The sequence below is a fragment of the Mustela erminea genome, chromosome 2 (genome assembly GCF_009829155.1).
Source record: "Mustela erminea isolate mMusErm1 chromosome 2, mMusErm1.Pri, whole genome shotgun sequence".
Lineage (NCBI taxonomy): Eukaryota > Metazoa > Chordata > Mammalia > Carnivora > Mustelidae > Mustela > Mustela erminea.
The window spans coordinates 130,228,370-130,244,736 of NC_045615.1; the positions used below are offsets into that span (position 1 = coordinate 130,228,370).

The 16,367-nt window shown below is 39.3% G+C and overlaps 1 protein-coding gene across 2 annotated transcripts; it reads left to right on the forward strand.

Moving 5' to 3' along the window:
• The first annotated feature begins 16 nt into the window (after positions 1 to 16).
• On the forward strand, positions 17 to 15,258 carry LIAS (lipoic acid synthetase). Of its 2 annotated transcripts, XM_032334115.1 has the most exons (11): positions 21 to 189; positions 1,313 to 1,485; positions 2,396 to 2,489; positions 3,828 to 3,908; positions 6,205 to 6,361; positions 6,448 to 6,505; positions 8,240 to 8,368; positions 10,017 to 10,162; positions 11,527 to 11,597; positions 12,363 to 12,474; positions 15,011 to 15,258. In XM_032334115.1, exons 1-11 carry the CDS (start codon positions 145 to 147, stop codon positions 15,064 to 15,066), a joined length of 1,122 nt encoding a protein of 373 aa, XP_032190006.1. In that variant the 5' UTR covers positions 21 to 144; the 3' UTR covers positions 15,067 to 15,258. The 2 variants fall into 2 exon arrangements, with proteins under 2 accessions (XP_032190008.1, XP_032190006.1); XM_032334117.1 differs by lacking the exons at positions 2,396 to 2,489; positions 6,205 to 6,361; positions 6,448 to 6,505 and having other exon boundaries at positions 17 to 189.
• The last annotated feature ends 1,109 nt before the right edge of the window (positions 15,259 to 16,367 follow it).

Sequence of the window (16,367 nt, forward strand, 5' to 3'; positions counted from 1 at the left end):
AAAGCAGCCAATCGCGGAGCAGCTCAAGTACCGCTGGGTCTGTGGTGGCTCAGGTTCCTCGTCATAAACCGAGCGACGATGTGTTGATCTGTCTTTCCCAGGAATTAGTGATCCCTCGATCCTCCTAGGAAAAAAAAGAGAGGGATGTCTCTACGCTGCGGGGGCGCCGCCTGCACCGTGGGGCCCCGGGTGAGCGGCGGGTCGAGCAGGGTGCGGGCCCGGGGTGGAGGGGCTCCCATCTCTTTATTATTGCGCCCAATAATAAGGCCAGCACTTACTAGCGTTTACTTGAGCTAGACGCTGTTCTAAAAATTTTCATGTAGTATCTCATTTAATTCTACCGACACACGATCGTGTAGAGTCTCTGGTATTGGTTTGTAGGTCTCTCTGGCAGGCGATGAGAGGTTCCCCCCCTCCACCACCCCCCCCCCCGCCAACCCGCCCCGCGTATCAGAGTGATCTGAACCCTGTATTATTAGTTGGAGCTTTATAGGAGCACGGCGTTGAGCACACCAGATTCCTACTTTGTGTTCGGGTCAGTCTTTGTACTAGACACCGGTCTGGGCAGTGAGAACAAAAGCCTGTGTTCTGCCTTTAGAGGCAGAGTGATCCAATGCAGTAGCAATACCGCAGCACCCCAACAGGCATTCTTTTTTAATTGTTGAAGGTTCTCTTGCGTTGCATGTACTGACTTGTGAATTTTAGTGTTTTGGCTATCTTGTACACGTTCGTGTTCAGATCTAGAAGCCAGTGTTTTCTTATGGTCAACAAATGGACTACCGTGTTCAAACATAGAATGTAATCTAAAAAATTAAAACATTAGGTTTGGTTTCCCTCCTTCCAGTTCTTTAAAACCAACTGAGCGTTACCTCTACGTTTTAACACTATGCCTATCCAAAGCCCAGAGAGGAGAGACTTAATGCAAATTTCCTTTCATACGTCCTTGACTCGACTCAAGAGCGGAAAATTCAGAGCTGTGGCATCTCCAGTTATTGCAGTTTAAACTGTATGAAAGACAGACTTTTAGTAGTTAAGTGGGTTACATGAAAGTGTGACATGTTAGCCAGGTCCAAAGGTTTCCAGATCTGTTGTATCTCTAGCAGTAAACTGTTAGCTCCCATTCTCTTTTAGGTTTCCTTTGTTCTTGAGACTTAAATCCTAGATTCTGAGCTCCTACACAAAGCTTTTAAATTGTTCGACATAATTTCTGTATCATTTCTCTGGTTCTACCCTCACTTTTAGGTATTAAAGGAGGTTCCAACTAAGCTACTTCAAATTTCACTAAAAACATGTCCTAATGAACTCTCTTTAGATATTTGGAAGATATTTATGCAGTCCAGTCAGAGCAGTAAGTTCCTTGCCAGATAAAAAAAAGGAATTCTTACAAAATGGACCAGACCTTCAAGATTTTTTATCTGGTGATCTTGTGGACAAGAGCAAGTGGGATGAATATAAAGGAAACTTAAAACGCCAGAAGGGAGAAAGGTAATTGAAATTTTGAGATAAATTCCTTCATTGTGCATTATATTCACGTATAACCAAGCCCTGGATTATAAATTAAATCAGACTTGGCAAATTGAGCTAAAAATCATTAGAAGTGATACAGACATAGAACAGGTAAATAGCTGAAATTGTTGGAATCCTCTGTGCCTTTTGATAGTTGTTCTTCAGTCTTCCTAGGACCTAGCCATCCCATTGTGCATTCAGCATAAAATTTCTGCATAGAGCAAACATTATCACCTTGCTACTAGTCGATTTGATCTTGATGAAATTACCATTGTTACTGCGTATTGATGATCTAACTTGTTGCTTCTATGTACATATGTCCTACGGATACCTTGCCTTAATTCAAAAGAATGGTGAGGGAATTTCACAGAGGGCAGATTGTTTTGGGAGAGACCTTACCCAACAACTTTTACTCCACAAGTGGATATAAGTCAAGGGGAACCTGAGGAAACATATTCTTCTCTCCAAATTTTAGATTTTTTTCAGTAATAACCATCATAAATCTAGAATGCAGAGCAGAAAGTACACTTGGGGGATCGCTCCTTTCTCTGACCACATATAGAACTTTTTGTCAGTATTATTCACTGGGGAATGAGATGTTCAGAAACTTCCTCATTCTTTCATTAGGATGGTTTTACTCTGTGACTTTGCAAAAGGTAGACATGAGCATATTGCTCTGTTAGACACAATTATGAGTGTGTTCTGAAGTGGTTTGAACGAGTCTAAATGTGACTCTCTGTTCTCACTCTTCTGGCAGAAATTAGAAGAGTTAGCCCAGGATTATGGAGCGAAAAAACCCAACTCTGCAGTAAGAATTGTTACAGAGCAAAGCTGCGTGATTATTTGGGAACATATTTGTTAATGGATAGTTATGTTTGGCTTTCCTCAGGTTAAGACTACCTCCATGGCTAAAGACAGAGATTCCCATGGGGAAAAATTACAATAAACTGAAAAATACATTGCGGAATTTGAATCTCCATACAGTAAGTTTCAGAGTATTAAATGTCCCTCTTAACTGAAAGTCATATGTTTCTGCATATGTGTTACTTACACTTTAATAAAGCACATATCAAAAACAGCAAGGAAAGTGAATAAAGATATTTAGGGATGCATTAGTATCAGGAATGGAACTATATTTAAAAATTATTTCCCCCCAGGGCACCTGGCTGTCTCAGTAGAGCATGCAACTTTTGATCTTGAGGTTGTGAGTTCAAACCCCATGTTTGGTGTAGAGATTACTTAAAAATAAAATTTAAAAAAAATTTTAAGGACGCCTGGGTGGCTCAGTTGGTTAAGTGTCTGCCTTCAGCCCACGTCATGATTCCAGGTCATGGGATGGAGTCCAGCATTGGCATCAGGGTCCTTGCTCAGCAGGGAGCCTGCTTATCCCTCTGCCTGCTGCTCCCCCTGCTTCTGTGCATGCTCTTTCTCTGTCCCTCTCTCTCTGACAAATAAATAAAATCTTTTTTTTTTTAAAGATTTTATTTATTTACTTGAGAGAGAGACAGTGAGAGAGAGCATTAATGAGGAGAAGGTCAGAGAGAGAAGCAGACTCCCCATGGAGCTGGGAGCCTGATGCGGGACTCGATCCCAGGACTCCAGGATCATGACCTGAGCCAAAGGCAGTCGTCCAACCAACTGAGCCACCCAGGCGTCCCCAAATAAATAAAATCTTAAAAAAATTTTTTTAAAGTCATTTTCCTTGCAAAAAAGAAAGAAAAATTAATTGTATTTCTTAATTTCAGATTTAATAATACAAAAAAAAAAAGATTCTTTCCCCCACAATTTGGGAAATGGGGGGTTTTGTGTATATTTTATATTACAAATTAAATACACTTATTGGAAAAAATATAATGTTAAATGTGAAGCATTATGTATGCCATCCCAAATGTTAACTACACCATTTCATTTTTTAGCATATTTCCATCCAGACCTTCTTTGCACATGTAAAATATATACATTCATGTTGGTGGTTCTTTTTTTAAGTTTTATTTATTTATTTGACAGAGAGAGACACAGCGAGAGAGGGAGAAGCAGGCCCCCCACCAAGCAGGAAGCCCGATATGAGGCTCGATCCCATGACGCCACGAAGGCAGAGGCCCAACCCACTAAGCCACCCAGGCGCCCCACATTCATGTTGTTTTGATTTAAAAATGGGATCCTAATATATATACAGTTTGGCAGTTTAATAACATTTTTGAATAGTGAATTTCTTCATAAATACATTGTAAAGAATGGACAGTTTAAAATGCCTGATCACTGATTTGCTTAGTTGGTTAATATTTGCAACTTGATTGTATTCCATTCCTTATTATTCCCAGGTGTGTGAGGAAGCTCGATGTCCCAACATTGGAGAGTGTTGGGGAGGTGGAGAATATGCCACCGCCACAGCCACAATCATGGTAAGAACAACCTCGGACTCAAAAGTTTTAGTCTAGTAACCGAAAGGAATATTTTATGTCTTTCTCCTCAAGATGTGCGTTCTGAGTCTCTGGCCAGATTTTTTGTTAAATATGAATTCATGAGAAATATGAAGGAAAAAAGTCTGAAAGTCTGATAGAAAAATCTAGGCTGATGTGCTCTCATCCTTCTCTGAATAAATCTGTTATTGATTTTTCCATATATCTGACAGTTAATCACGTGCTGCCTTGAGATATCTCCTCTATTAATTTTTGGAAATGTTATTCATGATTGATTAACTTTTTTCCCCTATACAATAATAAGCATTTATTTTTCTCTCTCATGACCCTTTAGTTGCCTGGGGTACAGCTGATCTCGACTGGGCTAAAACTGGACTGCAGGAAGTAGGTTGAGGTCTCAGGGTTCAGGTCTGCTCCACAGAGCTTTATTTTCCTTAGATCAGCAGGTCTCTATGCCAAATTCTTCATCATAAAGAATGGAAAGAGCACCAGAGGGCAAGCCAACCATCCAGGCACATTTGAGGCATCTTTTTGGCCATGGCTGCTATCATTCTGTTGGCCAAAGCAAATCACATGGCCAACCTGAACATCAGGGGAGGTAGAGACATAAGCTCCTCCCCCTGGAGGCGGGCCCTGCAAGTTAAATGACAAAGAGTGAGACATATAGGCTTAATAAGGTGGAGTCAGAATTGGTACTAACTGTGCACTCTATCATGTTTGTCCAGAGGGGTTTGGAGATTGAGATACTGGGGTTAAATCTAAATTGGGTACAGCTGAAAGTTCATACTTGTCTGGGAAAGTCTGAGTTGTACATGAGGAGCAGGAGGCTATCCACCTGAGGAACCAAGGATTCTTATGAAACAGAGCTGACCGTGGAGCTTATCCAAGTTACAAAACCCAAGTTCTTGAAGGAAGGAGTGATATTGAACACTCCATGATGGAAATCTCCGGTTTCATCCCTTGCCTGGCCCTTCCCCACTGACTCATGACTGGTTTTTAGGAAGAGTTCATTGTTTCGATAAATCCCTATGGGATATTGGAACCATAGCTATTAGTCCCACCCCCTAAGGGGAGGAGTTAAACATAAAGAGGAGCTTTCAAATCTCAGCTCCAAATCTCAGCCCATCATTTTCAGCTTTGAAACTCCAGTGGCCCCAGAAGATCTGCAATGGCTGTGCTTAGCCGGGGGCAGAACATGGTAGTGACCTGTAGCTGCAGAAGCAGCATCCTGAAGAATAACCCAGAGGAAGCAGATTATATGTATTTAACAAGAAGGAGCTGTGGCTTCTGTTTAACTCTCACGGAGGCCTACATGTTGATGTGTTAATTGAGTATTTCCTTTAAAATGATTTTTATTAATATTAAATAGGTACAAAAGAATCTTTATACAAGGGGCGCCTGGGTGGCTCAGTGTGTTGGGGCCTCTGCCTTTGGCTCAGGTCATGATCCCAGGGTCCTGGGATCGAGCCCCATATCGGGCTGTCTGCTCATCAGGGAGCCTGCTTCCCACCACCCCCCCGCCCCCGCCTGCCTCTTTGCTTCTTGTGATCTCTGTCTGTCAAATAAATAAATAAAGTCTTAAAAAAAAAAAAAAAAAGAATCTTTATATACTACATGAGGTTTTATTACTTTTTTTAAAAAGATTATTTATTTATTTATTTGACAAAGCGCGGGGGTGGGGGGGGAGCAGGCTCCCTGCCAAGCAGAGAGCCCAATGCAGGGCTCAATCCCGGGACCCTGAGATCATTACCTGAGCCCAAGGCAGAGGCTTAACCCACTGAACCACCTAGGCGCCCCACTATATGAGTTTTTAAAGAGTAACAGTGTAATAGACAGCCTGATACCCTCCAGTTTGAGGGTGGGACATTAACATTATCTTTGAAGCCCCCCTGTACAGCCTTTCCTGATCTCATCACCATTTTTTTTTCCCTTTAACAGTTGTTTTTTTCAGGAGCCTCCACACTCAGCTTGGAGCTGAACATGGGGCTTGAACTCTTGACCCTGAGATCTATACCTGAGCTGAGATGCTTAACCAGCGGAGCCACCCAGGCGCCCCTCCTTTTAACAGTTTTTAATTCTGAACTTCTCATTTCCTTTTCTTTCCAGTTTTGTTATATATATCTGTATTCCTCAACAAATTCCTTAATTTGAATGTTTCAAATTTCGTATAAGCGGAATCAAACTATATGCATTTTTTGGTAACTCGCTTTATTCTCTCAGCATATGCTCTTTTGGGTCATCCATCTGTGTGTTTTAAATTATAACATTTCTGTTCTAGCTGATGGGTGACACATGTACAAGAGGTTGCAGATTTTGTTCTGTTAAAACTGCAAGAAATCCGCCTCCGCTGGATGCCAGGGAGCCCTACAACACTGCAAAGGCAATTGCAGAGTGGGGTCTGGATTATGTGGTCTTGACGTCTGTGGATCGAGATGGTTAGTGGGTCATCATTGCCTCTTCCAGAAATTGGCCCTTAATAACCTGTGACATCATCTTGAGCAGTGGACCCTTTTGTTTCTAGATTTGCCTGATGGAGGAGCTGAGCATTTTGCGAAGACTGTAGCATACTTAAAGGAAAGGTACTTGTTTTTTTTGCATTTGCTTGTGTAATTTGAGGACTTTTCTTTAGCCCATCTGAATTCAGTTTCTTTAAGGTGTTTACCTTAAAGTGGAGGTCATTAACCTTTTAGGGGATTATAAACCCTTCTGATCACCTCCTAGAAATTATATGGTCTTTTCTCCAGAAAAAGTCTGTCCAAACATACAAATACATATTTGCATAAAATTTTAGGGATTCAGCAGCACAGACTTACAGACCTTTAGATCATAGAACCTGTCCATCATATTTGAGTGGCAGTTTTAACTTGGGATAATTTTTAAAAGATGGATAAATCTGCAGACTTCCCCAGCACTAATAGTGAATAAATCACCATCTAGAAGTATATAGAAGGAGATAATTTCCCACACTGTTAAAGTATGCAATACTTGGTATAGATTTTATCCATATTCATATACCCTGGGAAATTTACCCATGATCCACATTTTATTAATATTTAATCCCAGGGAGCCTGGGTGGCTTAGTGGGTTAAGCCACTGCCTTTGGCTCAGGTCATGATCTCAGGGTCCTGGGATCGAGTCCCGCATCAGGCTCTTTGCTCAACAGGGAGCCTGCTTCCCTCTCTCTCTCTCTGCCTGCCTCTCTGTCTACTTGTGATCTCTCTCTGTCAAATAAATAAATAAAATCTTTAAAAAAAAAAAATTTAATCCCATCTATTTAAAAAGCACTGAAGAAGGAGTTACGCTTGCTTCCTACAGCATAGTGCTAGTTGAGCACCTGGCACTTAGTAAATGTTTTTTAATGATCCCCCAGTGTTTTCTGTTTTTTTAATAGTTTACTTTAAAAAGTTCTGCTTACAACCCACTAAACTGATATCACAAACTACTGATGAGTCTCAGCTTTACAAGTAAAAAAACTGAGTTATAAGCTGTGTTCTTTCAACATCTCTTATCTATGAAAGGGTATGTATGTGGTCCTTTCTACATCTCTTCTCTCAGGAAATAGCTCCAGAAACTTGGCCATTGGGTTTGTGAAAGAATTTATCAGCTGTCCTAGTCATTTCTACTGCTGTCAAAGGGAACAGCACTATGACCTAGTTCACGTTTTAATGCTTGAATGCATAGATATAGCCAGAATATAAATAAGAAGATTAATGTTTAACTTGTATTTCATTTAAGCAAACTCATGACTCAGCAGCTCAGAAAATCGTTTTTAAAACCCACAGCACTTGTGAAATATTTGCCTGAGGAAAAGAAGATGACACTATATGATGAATTTTTACAGAAACCAGAATTAAAGCAATCGAATACTATTTGCATTCACATAAGAAATGTCCCAATTTACTTTCCAAAGAATAAAAAGATATTTTTTATTTCATGTTTTATGTTTACATTTTAATTGTTTTGAGCAACATTATTATCTTAATACCTGCTTAATAAAGTATAAGTCTATTAATCTCAAAATTTATTCTGATCACTATTTGCAACAGATCTGTATTAACTGCTGTGTACATAATATTTGATGTTCAGAATTTTTTTCATATAATGGTTTATATATGAACATTTGGATGTTCATGCCTTTCCTTGGCATTGAACATTTAGGATTTAAAGATTAGGATTGGCATTGAACATTTAGGATTCTAAAGATTACTATGTTGAAACCAATACCAAATGATTACTGGTAATTTCTGTTTTGAGCAATAACCTTGTCAATTTTTTGCCTCAGTTTGATGCTTTTATTTTTTTCCCCCCCATAGGAATCCAAAAATTCTTGTGGAATGTCTCACTCCTGATTTCCGAGGAGATCTAAAAGCAATAGAAAAAGTTGTTCTGTCAGGATTGGATGTCTATGCACATAATATAGAAACAGTTCCAGAATTACAGAGGTGATTTCATGTACAGAGCAACGCTGGCAAGTTTGGAGGGCGAGAATCTACTCTATTTTCTCACTTTTTTCAGGGGAGGACTTCCTATTTGACTTTTACAAAATGAGCTCTTTTTTTTCTTAACAAAAGCAATATATATGTATTATAGGAAAATCAGAAAATTTTTTGAAAATCAGAAAATAGCCAACAAAAAGAGCATAAGCATCAAGCATAATATTTCCACCCAGTAGTATCAATTACTGTAACCTAAGTGTGTGTATTTATATGCACGTTTGTATGTTTTGGTGCAGACACATCATGAGCGTCTTTTCCTTTTTTAAATAGTATCATATTGCAAGTGCCAATGAGTTCTTTTTTTCAAAGAATAGTTTTCAAAAATAAGAAAAAATAATACAAGAGCAACTACTCTGATTGTAATTCTAGAAAGAAAAGACTTAAAAAACACATTTGGCACTAAAATATGCAATAAGTGATACAAAAGAAACACTGTTCTCATTCAGATGTATTTTCAATCTCCTAAAAGTAGGTACTGTTCTTTCTAATAATGTTAATAATTAGGAAAATTTACAGATTGCTATGCCACATTAATGACCATATTCATATTTCAAAAAGAAAATTAACCTTCAGGCAAAATTAATGTTTATTTAATTTTAGTAAAGTATATTTGGCAGTGAGCTTAGTAGCTGCTACACATTATCTGTATTATAGAACTTGAAAAAGTATGGTAAACAATAATCAGCATTTCCACTAAATCATAAACATTAGGGAACATGACAAAGTCAATGGAGAAATACTTTCTAGAGTAATTGTGTTTGGTGTTGTCAGTTTTGTGGTTATTTTTAAATTCACAAATTGGTTTCCTTTCTTCCTTCCTGTGAACTGGTCTCTGATTAAAAATACCAGCAAGTCAGTTACACAAAATAAAGGTGCATTAGGATTCAAACAAATACTGGATTAACATCAACTGATCAGCAACTCTGTCCTTTCGGCCTTCTCACCATTTAAAACATGGTGGCTTGGCGGCTGTTGAAGTCTAACACACAGCCTGTTCCAGCCCTGTCATTTCTCATGATACTACCGCCAGTGGGTGCCAATTTCCTTGGTTTCACTTAAGAAACATTATCCTTTCCAGTGAAAATTCCAGAATCATGCATTTTTACCTAAGAGGTGTCAGTGTCATATCCTCACCAGCAGAGGGCAGCTTGGTCTTTAGAAAAGAACTGAACATAAAAGTTGCAGTCCTCTGAAATGTGGATTCATGTTAAACAGTTTTTCCTTTGTCCAGTATTAAGATTTTCTTACTTCTACTCTTTTTCTCTTCTTTCTTGACTATCCCTTACAATCACTCATTTTCCGCTTTGAATTTGGGTTTCTCAATGAGTAATTCATAAACTGAATTATTCTGTTCTAGTTTTCTCTGCCCCAGGCTTGAAAGGCCTTAAAAGTAGACAGAACTTGGGGCCCACTGAAGCCTGATTTTCCTTACAAAAGTAACAGCTAGATATTTGTTCACAAATGCTGGTATTGAACCACATGGTGTAATATGATGTCCAGAATGTCCTTTCTGGTCTTGGAGATGGCTTGCATAACTATGTACTTAGTTGAACTTGTGGTTATTCTTGCTGACAACAGCTCTGCTGTTTTCAAGGAAAGTTCGTGATCCCCGGGCCAATTTCAACCAGTCTCTGCGTGTACTGAAACATGCCAAGGAGGTTCGGCCCAATGTGATTTCTAAAACATCTATAATGTTGGGTTTAGGCGAAAATGATGAGCAAGTATATGCAACACTGAAAGGTAAAAAAAATTGAAAAACGAAAACTCTTTTTCATTTGATTTGAGTAATAGCAGGAACCCCATTTTGAAGGCCATGTTACATTTCCTCCATAGTGTCAACAAAAGTGCCAGTAAGAACAAAGTGCAGGATATGATTATAACAGCAGCATAAAAGGGAAGGGAAGTATGTTTTCTTTTCTTTTTAAGATTTTATGTATTTACTCGAGGGAGAGGGAGCGCACAGAGGGAGGATAAAAGGGAGAAGCAGACTCGCCGCTGAGCAGAGAGCCCAATGTGGGGATCCCAGGACCCAGAGAGCATGACCTGAGCCAAAGGCAGATGCTTAACCGACTGAGCCACCCAGGCACCCAGAAGTATGTTTTCTTAGAACATTATGGAATGATACGCAGAAATCTCAGGACATGAAATTGGTACCTCATTTTATTCTGTACCCTTTAATCAAGTGAAAATAAGATTTTATCCACATGTCTTATGTAGTCATTGCCTAGTTGTAAGAGCCAGCCAGGGGCCAGGAGCTTTCACAGGCCTGACGAGATGAGTAAGATGAAGCCAGGCCTCTGAGGAAGAGCTGACTGGTAACATTGTCACATAACATGATGTGCTTTGGACTTGGCTGAATCTTAGTCTCATAAGCCCATATGCTTTGTGATTCTTGGGCTTTATAAATTGCAAAAAAAAAAAAAAAACAGCCTGTTACTTACATGAGGATCCTTTGCCTACTTGCAGTTAATTATTGGTTCTGTGAGTACCAAGTGTGAATAGTAATGAAAAGTTCCTCTTTACTAGAGTAAAACTACAGTTTTACTAGAAAGATTCTGATATGTGAGAGGTCAAATCACATCCCCCAGAGCATATCTTGCACAGTTAGTAAAACTGCGTACAGCAAGTCTGGCCTATAATACAGGTGATGTCAGGCCTTTCATATACTGTTCATTTCTTTTCTACCTAACAGACTCTTGCTTGAAACCCCTTCACCCATATTTGAGCATTTATTGCAAAGTATTAGAGTACCTTGTCCTTCTTTCTCTCAGCCACTCATGAGTATCTTTCTCATTCCTATGTTTTCAATCCTTTTCATATTCCCTGGCTCTTTTGAATGGATAGATACAGTCTTACTCCCCAACATATGACCCTAGATCTCAGGGTTCAGAATTTGAATCCCACTTTGGGTGTAGAGGTTACTTAAAAAAAATCTTGGGGTGCCTGGCTGGTCTGGTCTATGGAGCATGCAACTCTTGACCTCAGGATTGTAAATTCATACCCCCTTTTGGGTGTAGAGATTACTTAAAAATAAAATACATATTTTTTAAACTAAAAAATCTTGTTAAAAATCTGCTAATGTAATGTGTGCCTTTTTTCTGTAGCACTTCGGGAGGCCGATGTGGACTGTTTGACCTTAGGACAATATATGCAGCCAACAAAACGCCACCTTAAGGTATTGCCATCTTGAGTTGCCGAATGTTCACTGGCAGTTTGAATTAAATCTTTGTCATCCATAGGCACAACTGAGAAACTGCTGACGTTCTAGTGTAACGTTCCATGTATATTTCCAAGTCCCGGTTCCCATTTGTCGGCATAAAGCCAGCAGATAATACTGGCACATTTTTGCTGCCCTGAAAATTGTGTGACTTAAGTGAATGTACAGAAAAAATTAAATAGTTGGGAAATTGCATTCTTTCACACATGGTCATCTCGTGATTGGTTTTAGAGTTATGTGAGAGCCAGAGGTGAAGTAAAAATAAAGAGTCTGTCTTCTTATTTCTGTATTGAACATTCATTCATTCAAGAAACTTGTAGACTAGTGACCGTGTGCCAGACACAGGGCTGAGCACAAGAGACAAGACAAGACCAGGAAGTCTGGTCCTCAAGAACCCGATAGGTGTGATTAATTCTTGATTATACCTGTTAGTCCACAAAGGGGGAATACAGATATATAATCTCTGTAGGTGATCTCATCTTTTACAACTTTCAGAATAGCTAATGTACTATGAAACTGATGTTTTCCCTCTGTAATCAAGTGCTGATAGGCCTAGTAACCAGCAGGCAGGTCATCTGTGAGGATGGAGAGGCAAAAGCCTCAAGGCAACTGGATAAATTACGAAGTGAAAACCATCCTGAATGCATGAGCGTAGATTTTCTACAGAATCACAATGCTTTAGGGAAATTCTAAAATCTATCTGAATGAATTCTCTAAATGTAGGTTGAAGAGTACATTACTCCTGAGAAGTTCAAATACTGGGAAAAAGTAGGAAATGAACTTGGATTTCATTATACTGCTAGTGGCCCTCTGGTGCGTTCTTCATATAAAGCAGGTAAGTTACACTGCGGGGGATAGTTTTATTCAGACCGTAAGTTTCCACGTTAATATTACAATAGCTGTGCTTGCCTTTTGAAGGAAGAATTGTTTTTTTGGAACATCTTAGGAACTTTGCTCCATAGAGGACTTGTTAAGGAAAAATTTCTCTTAAACCTGTTTTTTTTCCTTAAATAAAGAGTTCCCTCCCCCTTTCTAGCTCAGCCACTGTAATGAAAACAGGAGTAATTAGCTTATTCTTTGTGTGGCTTTCAGTAGTAGGTTATTCAGAAATGACAAATACCAGTGAAGTATATAACACCGTTTTCTGAAAAATGTGTATTCATTTGACAGCCGTGCCAGCTGCATCTCTAAATAAACTCCTAATTTCAGATCAGTTTAAATCCTGATGGGTGCTGCATACCCATTAATATCTTTATGGTTTTCTCCCAGAGGCGATAGGAAAAAATTTTAAGATTCTTTTCCATATAGAAATTTCGACTCTTTTTGCTAGCCACACTGCAGTTCTTCACTTTGTAATCTCAGCTCTTATTTTGATTAGGAGCTTGAGCTGACTTACAAAATGAAAAGCCTTTTCCAAGGGTTAAAAAGTCATGTGATCGTGGCCATCAAAAAGTCTATGAGGACATATCTGAAGCCCAAATTTAATCCAAAAAAATGTTTATAATGTTTTCCCTGTCAGTTGGATTTCACAATTATAATTTCTTGAAGAATAAGTGTTATTTTTTTGGATAGGTCTAAACTACGTGATTACCGTAAATGATCTTTTAGATGACTGTGTTACATATTGGGCTTAAATCACAGATATAGGGGCACCTGGATGGCTCATTGGGTTAAGACCTCTGCTTTCGGCTGAGGTCATGATCCCAAGGTCCTGGTACTGAGCCCTGCATCTGGCTATCTGCTCAGCAGGAAGCCTGCTTCCTCCTCTCTCTCTGCCTGCTTCTCTGCCTCCTTGTGATCTCTGTCTGTCAAATAAATAAATAAAATCTTTAAGAACAATCACAGATACATTTAAATTAGGCACACATTCTTTTGATAAAAACTAATGTTCATGTATGAGTGATATTCAGTGTGCTCCTGTAAAGAAATTCAAGACATTTCAATGAACTAACCACAGCTTATCCTAGTTATAAAACCCAAGACTTTGAATCAACACTGACTCACAGGATGTGGGGACTTTGGAAGCCAATAAAGTGATTTATTCTTCAAGCAAGAAGAATTCTGCCAGCAAGCTGAAAACCTTTGTAAAGGATAGAACTAACATCAGCTTCCGGAGTGGTTAGAGTAAAGTAAAATCATTTGAAAGGGGTTTTTATTTCTTTTTTTTTAAGGAAAATTTTTAACATTTATAAGAAAGTAAATTATGAACTTTTTAAAGTTACCAGTAAAAGATCGAATTCTACTATGTAGAGCATTAGACTCAGCTGATGGGTTAGGGTCTGAGAATGTTGGTTCTACTCCTGCCAGATTTAGATAGCGTGGCTAACTCTTCATTACTTGGCTGGGTTGTGAACCTTGGGATTTTTGGCGATTGGGTACAGATACGCTCATTGCAGTTATACTAGGATATTAAGATGACAAAGCAAAGTTCATCAGACTCCTCATAAAACCAGGCCTGCGGTGCTGGGCTCTGCCAATAAGCACTGAGCCGTGCGGGAACAGTGAGACACTAAATGGAACCCTAATGACCTGAGAAGGGAATGTGCCCCCTCTAAGCAGCTGTCTTAATGCACAGGCACACCGAGGGGGTGGGGAGCAGGCCCGTTGTAAATGAAGAGCTCCTGCCTCCCTAGAGGGGGATAAGCTAACGGGATTCCATCAGATGAGTCGGCTCAACTGCAATAAGGTCTGTTTTATAAACATCAGATCCAGGCTAATAACGTAGCAGAATTGCTCTCTGAAATGAATCGTGCCAACAGCAATGCTTTGTCAGAGACAAGGAATAGATAGTGCACGTAGAGTGGAATAAATGTTCAAAAGCAGACCCACAGACATAATAGGGTCATCTTTACAATATTGAGGTACTAGAAAGAGTAACAGAGACTAGTGATAAAAAAATTTTTGTAAGCAATGGGGGTAGAGTTTACTTTTTAAAAAAAAGAGAGGGAGAAAGAGATAAAGCAGGGCTCCTGGGTGCCTCAGTCATTGGGTATCTGCCTTCTGCTCGGGTCGTGATCTCAGGGCCCGGGATCAAGCCCCGCATTGGGCTTCCTGCCTGGCGAGAAGGCTGCTTCTCCCTCTGCCGATCACCCTGCTCGTGTTTCCTCTCTCACTGTGTCTCTCTCTGTCAAATAAATAAATAAAATCTTTAAAAAAAAAAAAAGAAAGATAAAGCTAACGGGGTGCCTGGCTGGCTCATTTGGTGGAGTCTGTGCCTCTTAATCTCAGGGTCACGAGTTCAAGCCCCACAGTGGGCGTAGAGCTTAACATTAAAAAAAAAAAAAAATGGCTAAAAAGAAGGGAAACATGGAAGTATAATTCTGAAATTTACATTAAATTGATATTAATGTATTTTCATTTTTCCTTAATAGGTGAATTTTTCCTGAAAAATCTCGTGGCCAAAAGAAAAAAGTCCTCTCAAGTATAACAAGACCTTCAAGATCACAGAAATTTTTAATATCTGATTCCAGTTGGTAAGAGAAGTGGTACCAAAATGCCTGACTTCAGTGGACATACCTCAGTCTCATTGTTTTAAGAAACACGTTGAGGGGCGCCTGGGTGGCTCAGTCGTTAAGCCTCTGCCTTCGGCTCAGGTCATGATCCCAGGGTCCTGGGATGGAGCCCCACATCAGGCTCCCAGCTCGGTGGGAAGCCTGCTACTCCCTCTCCCACTCCCCCTGCTTGTGTTCCCTCTCTCGCTGTGTCTCTCTCTGTCAAATAAATAAAATCTTTAAAAAGGAAAAAAAAAGAAAACCCACATTGATAGCTGTGCATATTTAATTAAATAATTCACTTGTCTTTTAGCCTTTCTTTGTTCTATTAACAATGGCTTGCTGTGATGTAATCATAAAATATCTTTTTAAGAGTTTTACTGTTAAGAGTATAATTTAAAAATACATGAAAAACTTCCAGAGAAGCTTCCAAGCCTGTTACTTGTACATCGTCATCACATTTCACTTGTGAAAAATGACACACTGTGATGAAACTGCACAGGTTGAGGCTCCTTACAGTTGGTGTATGTCCTTTACCAAACACTGCAGCAGCGCTGGGATAATTTAGAAAGGCTTTAGAGTTTGCATGTCGTTTCTTTACATTGGGATGACTGCTTCAGACCTGCAAAATAGTTTCACATTAGTTACTTGGTTAGGACCTTTGGGAAACCAAGATCACGATGGTATCGAAGACAGAGAAATATAACCTGAGAAAAAGAGTAATAACCCTCATCCAGTAGTATGCTACATGCACGTGCACTAGCCCGTTGATTCCTTCTGTTTTTCACCCCACTCTGGTGAGGTGGTTGCATACGATGGTAAGGACCTGAAGGGGAATTTTCTTTCCTAGGTACTAGATCTCAACTTCATCTTTAGACTCTAAATCCTGTTTTTGCTACTACATTCTTGCAAAGGAAGTTTTTAGACAGCTAAATTGTAAAATATATAATATGAATGACCAATTCTATTTTGAATTTTTAAATGGGCGAACTAATTTTTTTTTATAAAAGTAATGCATAACTTTGAGCATGAGTTACATTTTCATTTAACCCAGGGGGAGCCATATATGCTTTGCCTTAGTTTCTTTATAGATCCCAGTAAATTTTGCTGTGTAAAATTAACCCAACTTGAAACATCTCTGGCAACTGCCTCCTTAATATCTGTTACTTCTCTTGCCATTTGCAACTACATGGATGGAACTAGAGGCTATTATGCTTAGCAAAATAAGTCAATCAAA

Coding starts and splice junctions, on each gene's coding strand:
- LIAS (XM_032334115.1), top strand. CDS start 145: ATGTCTCTACGCTGCGGGGGCGCCGCCTGCACCGTGGGGCCCCGG. Junction 8,369..10,016: donor ACAGTTCCAGAATTACAGAG/GTGATTTCATGT, acceptor GCTGTTTTCAAG/GAAAGTTCGTGATCCCCGGG. Junction 11,598..12,362: donor CAACAAAACGCCACCTTAAG/GTATTGCCATCT, acceptor CTCTAAATGTAG/GTTGAAGAGTACATTACTCC.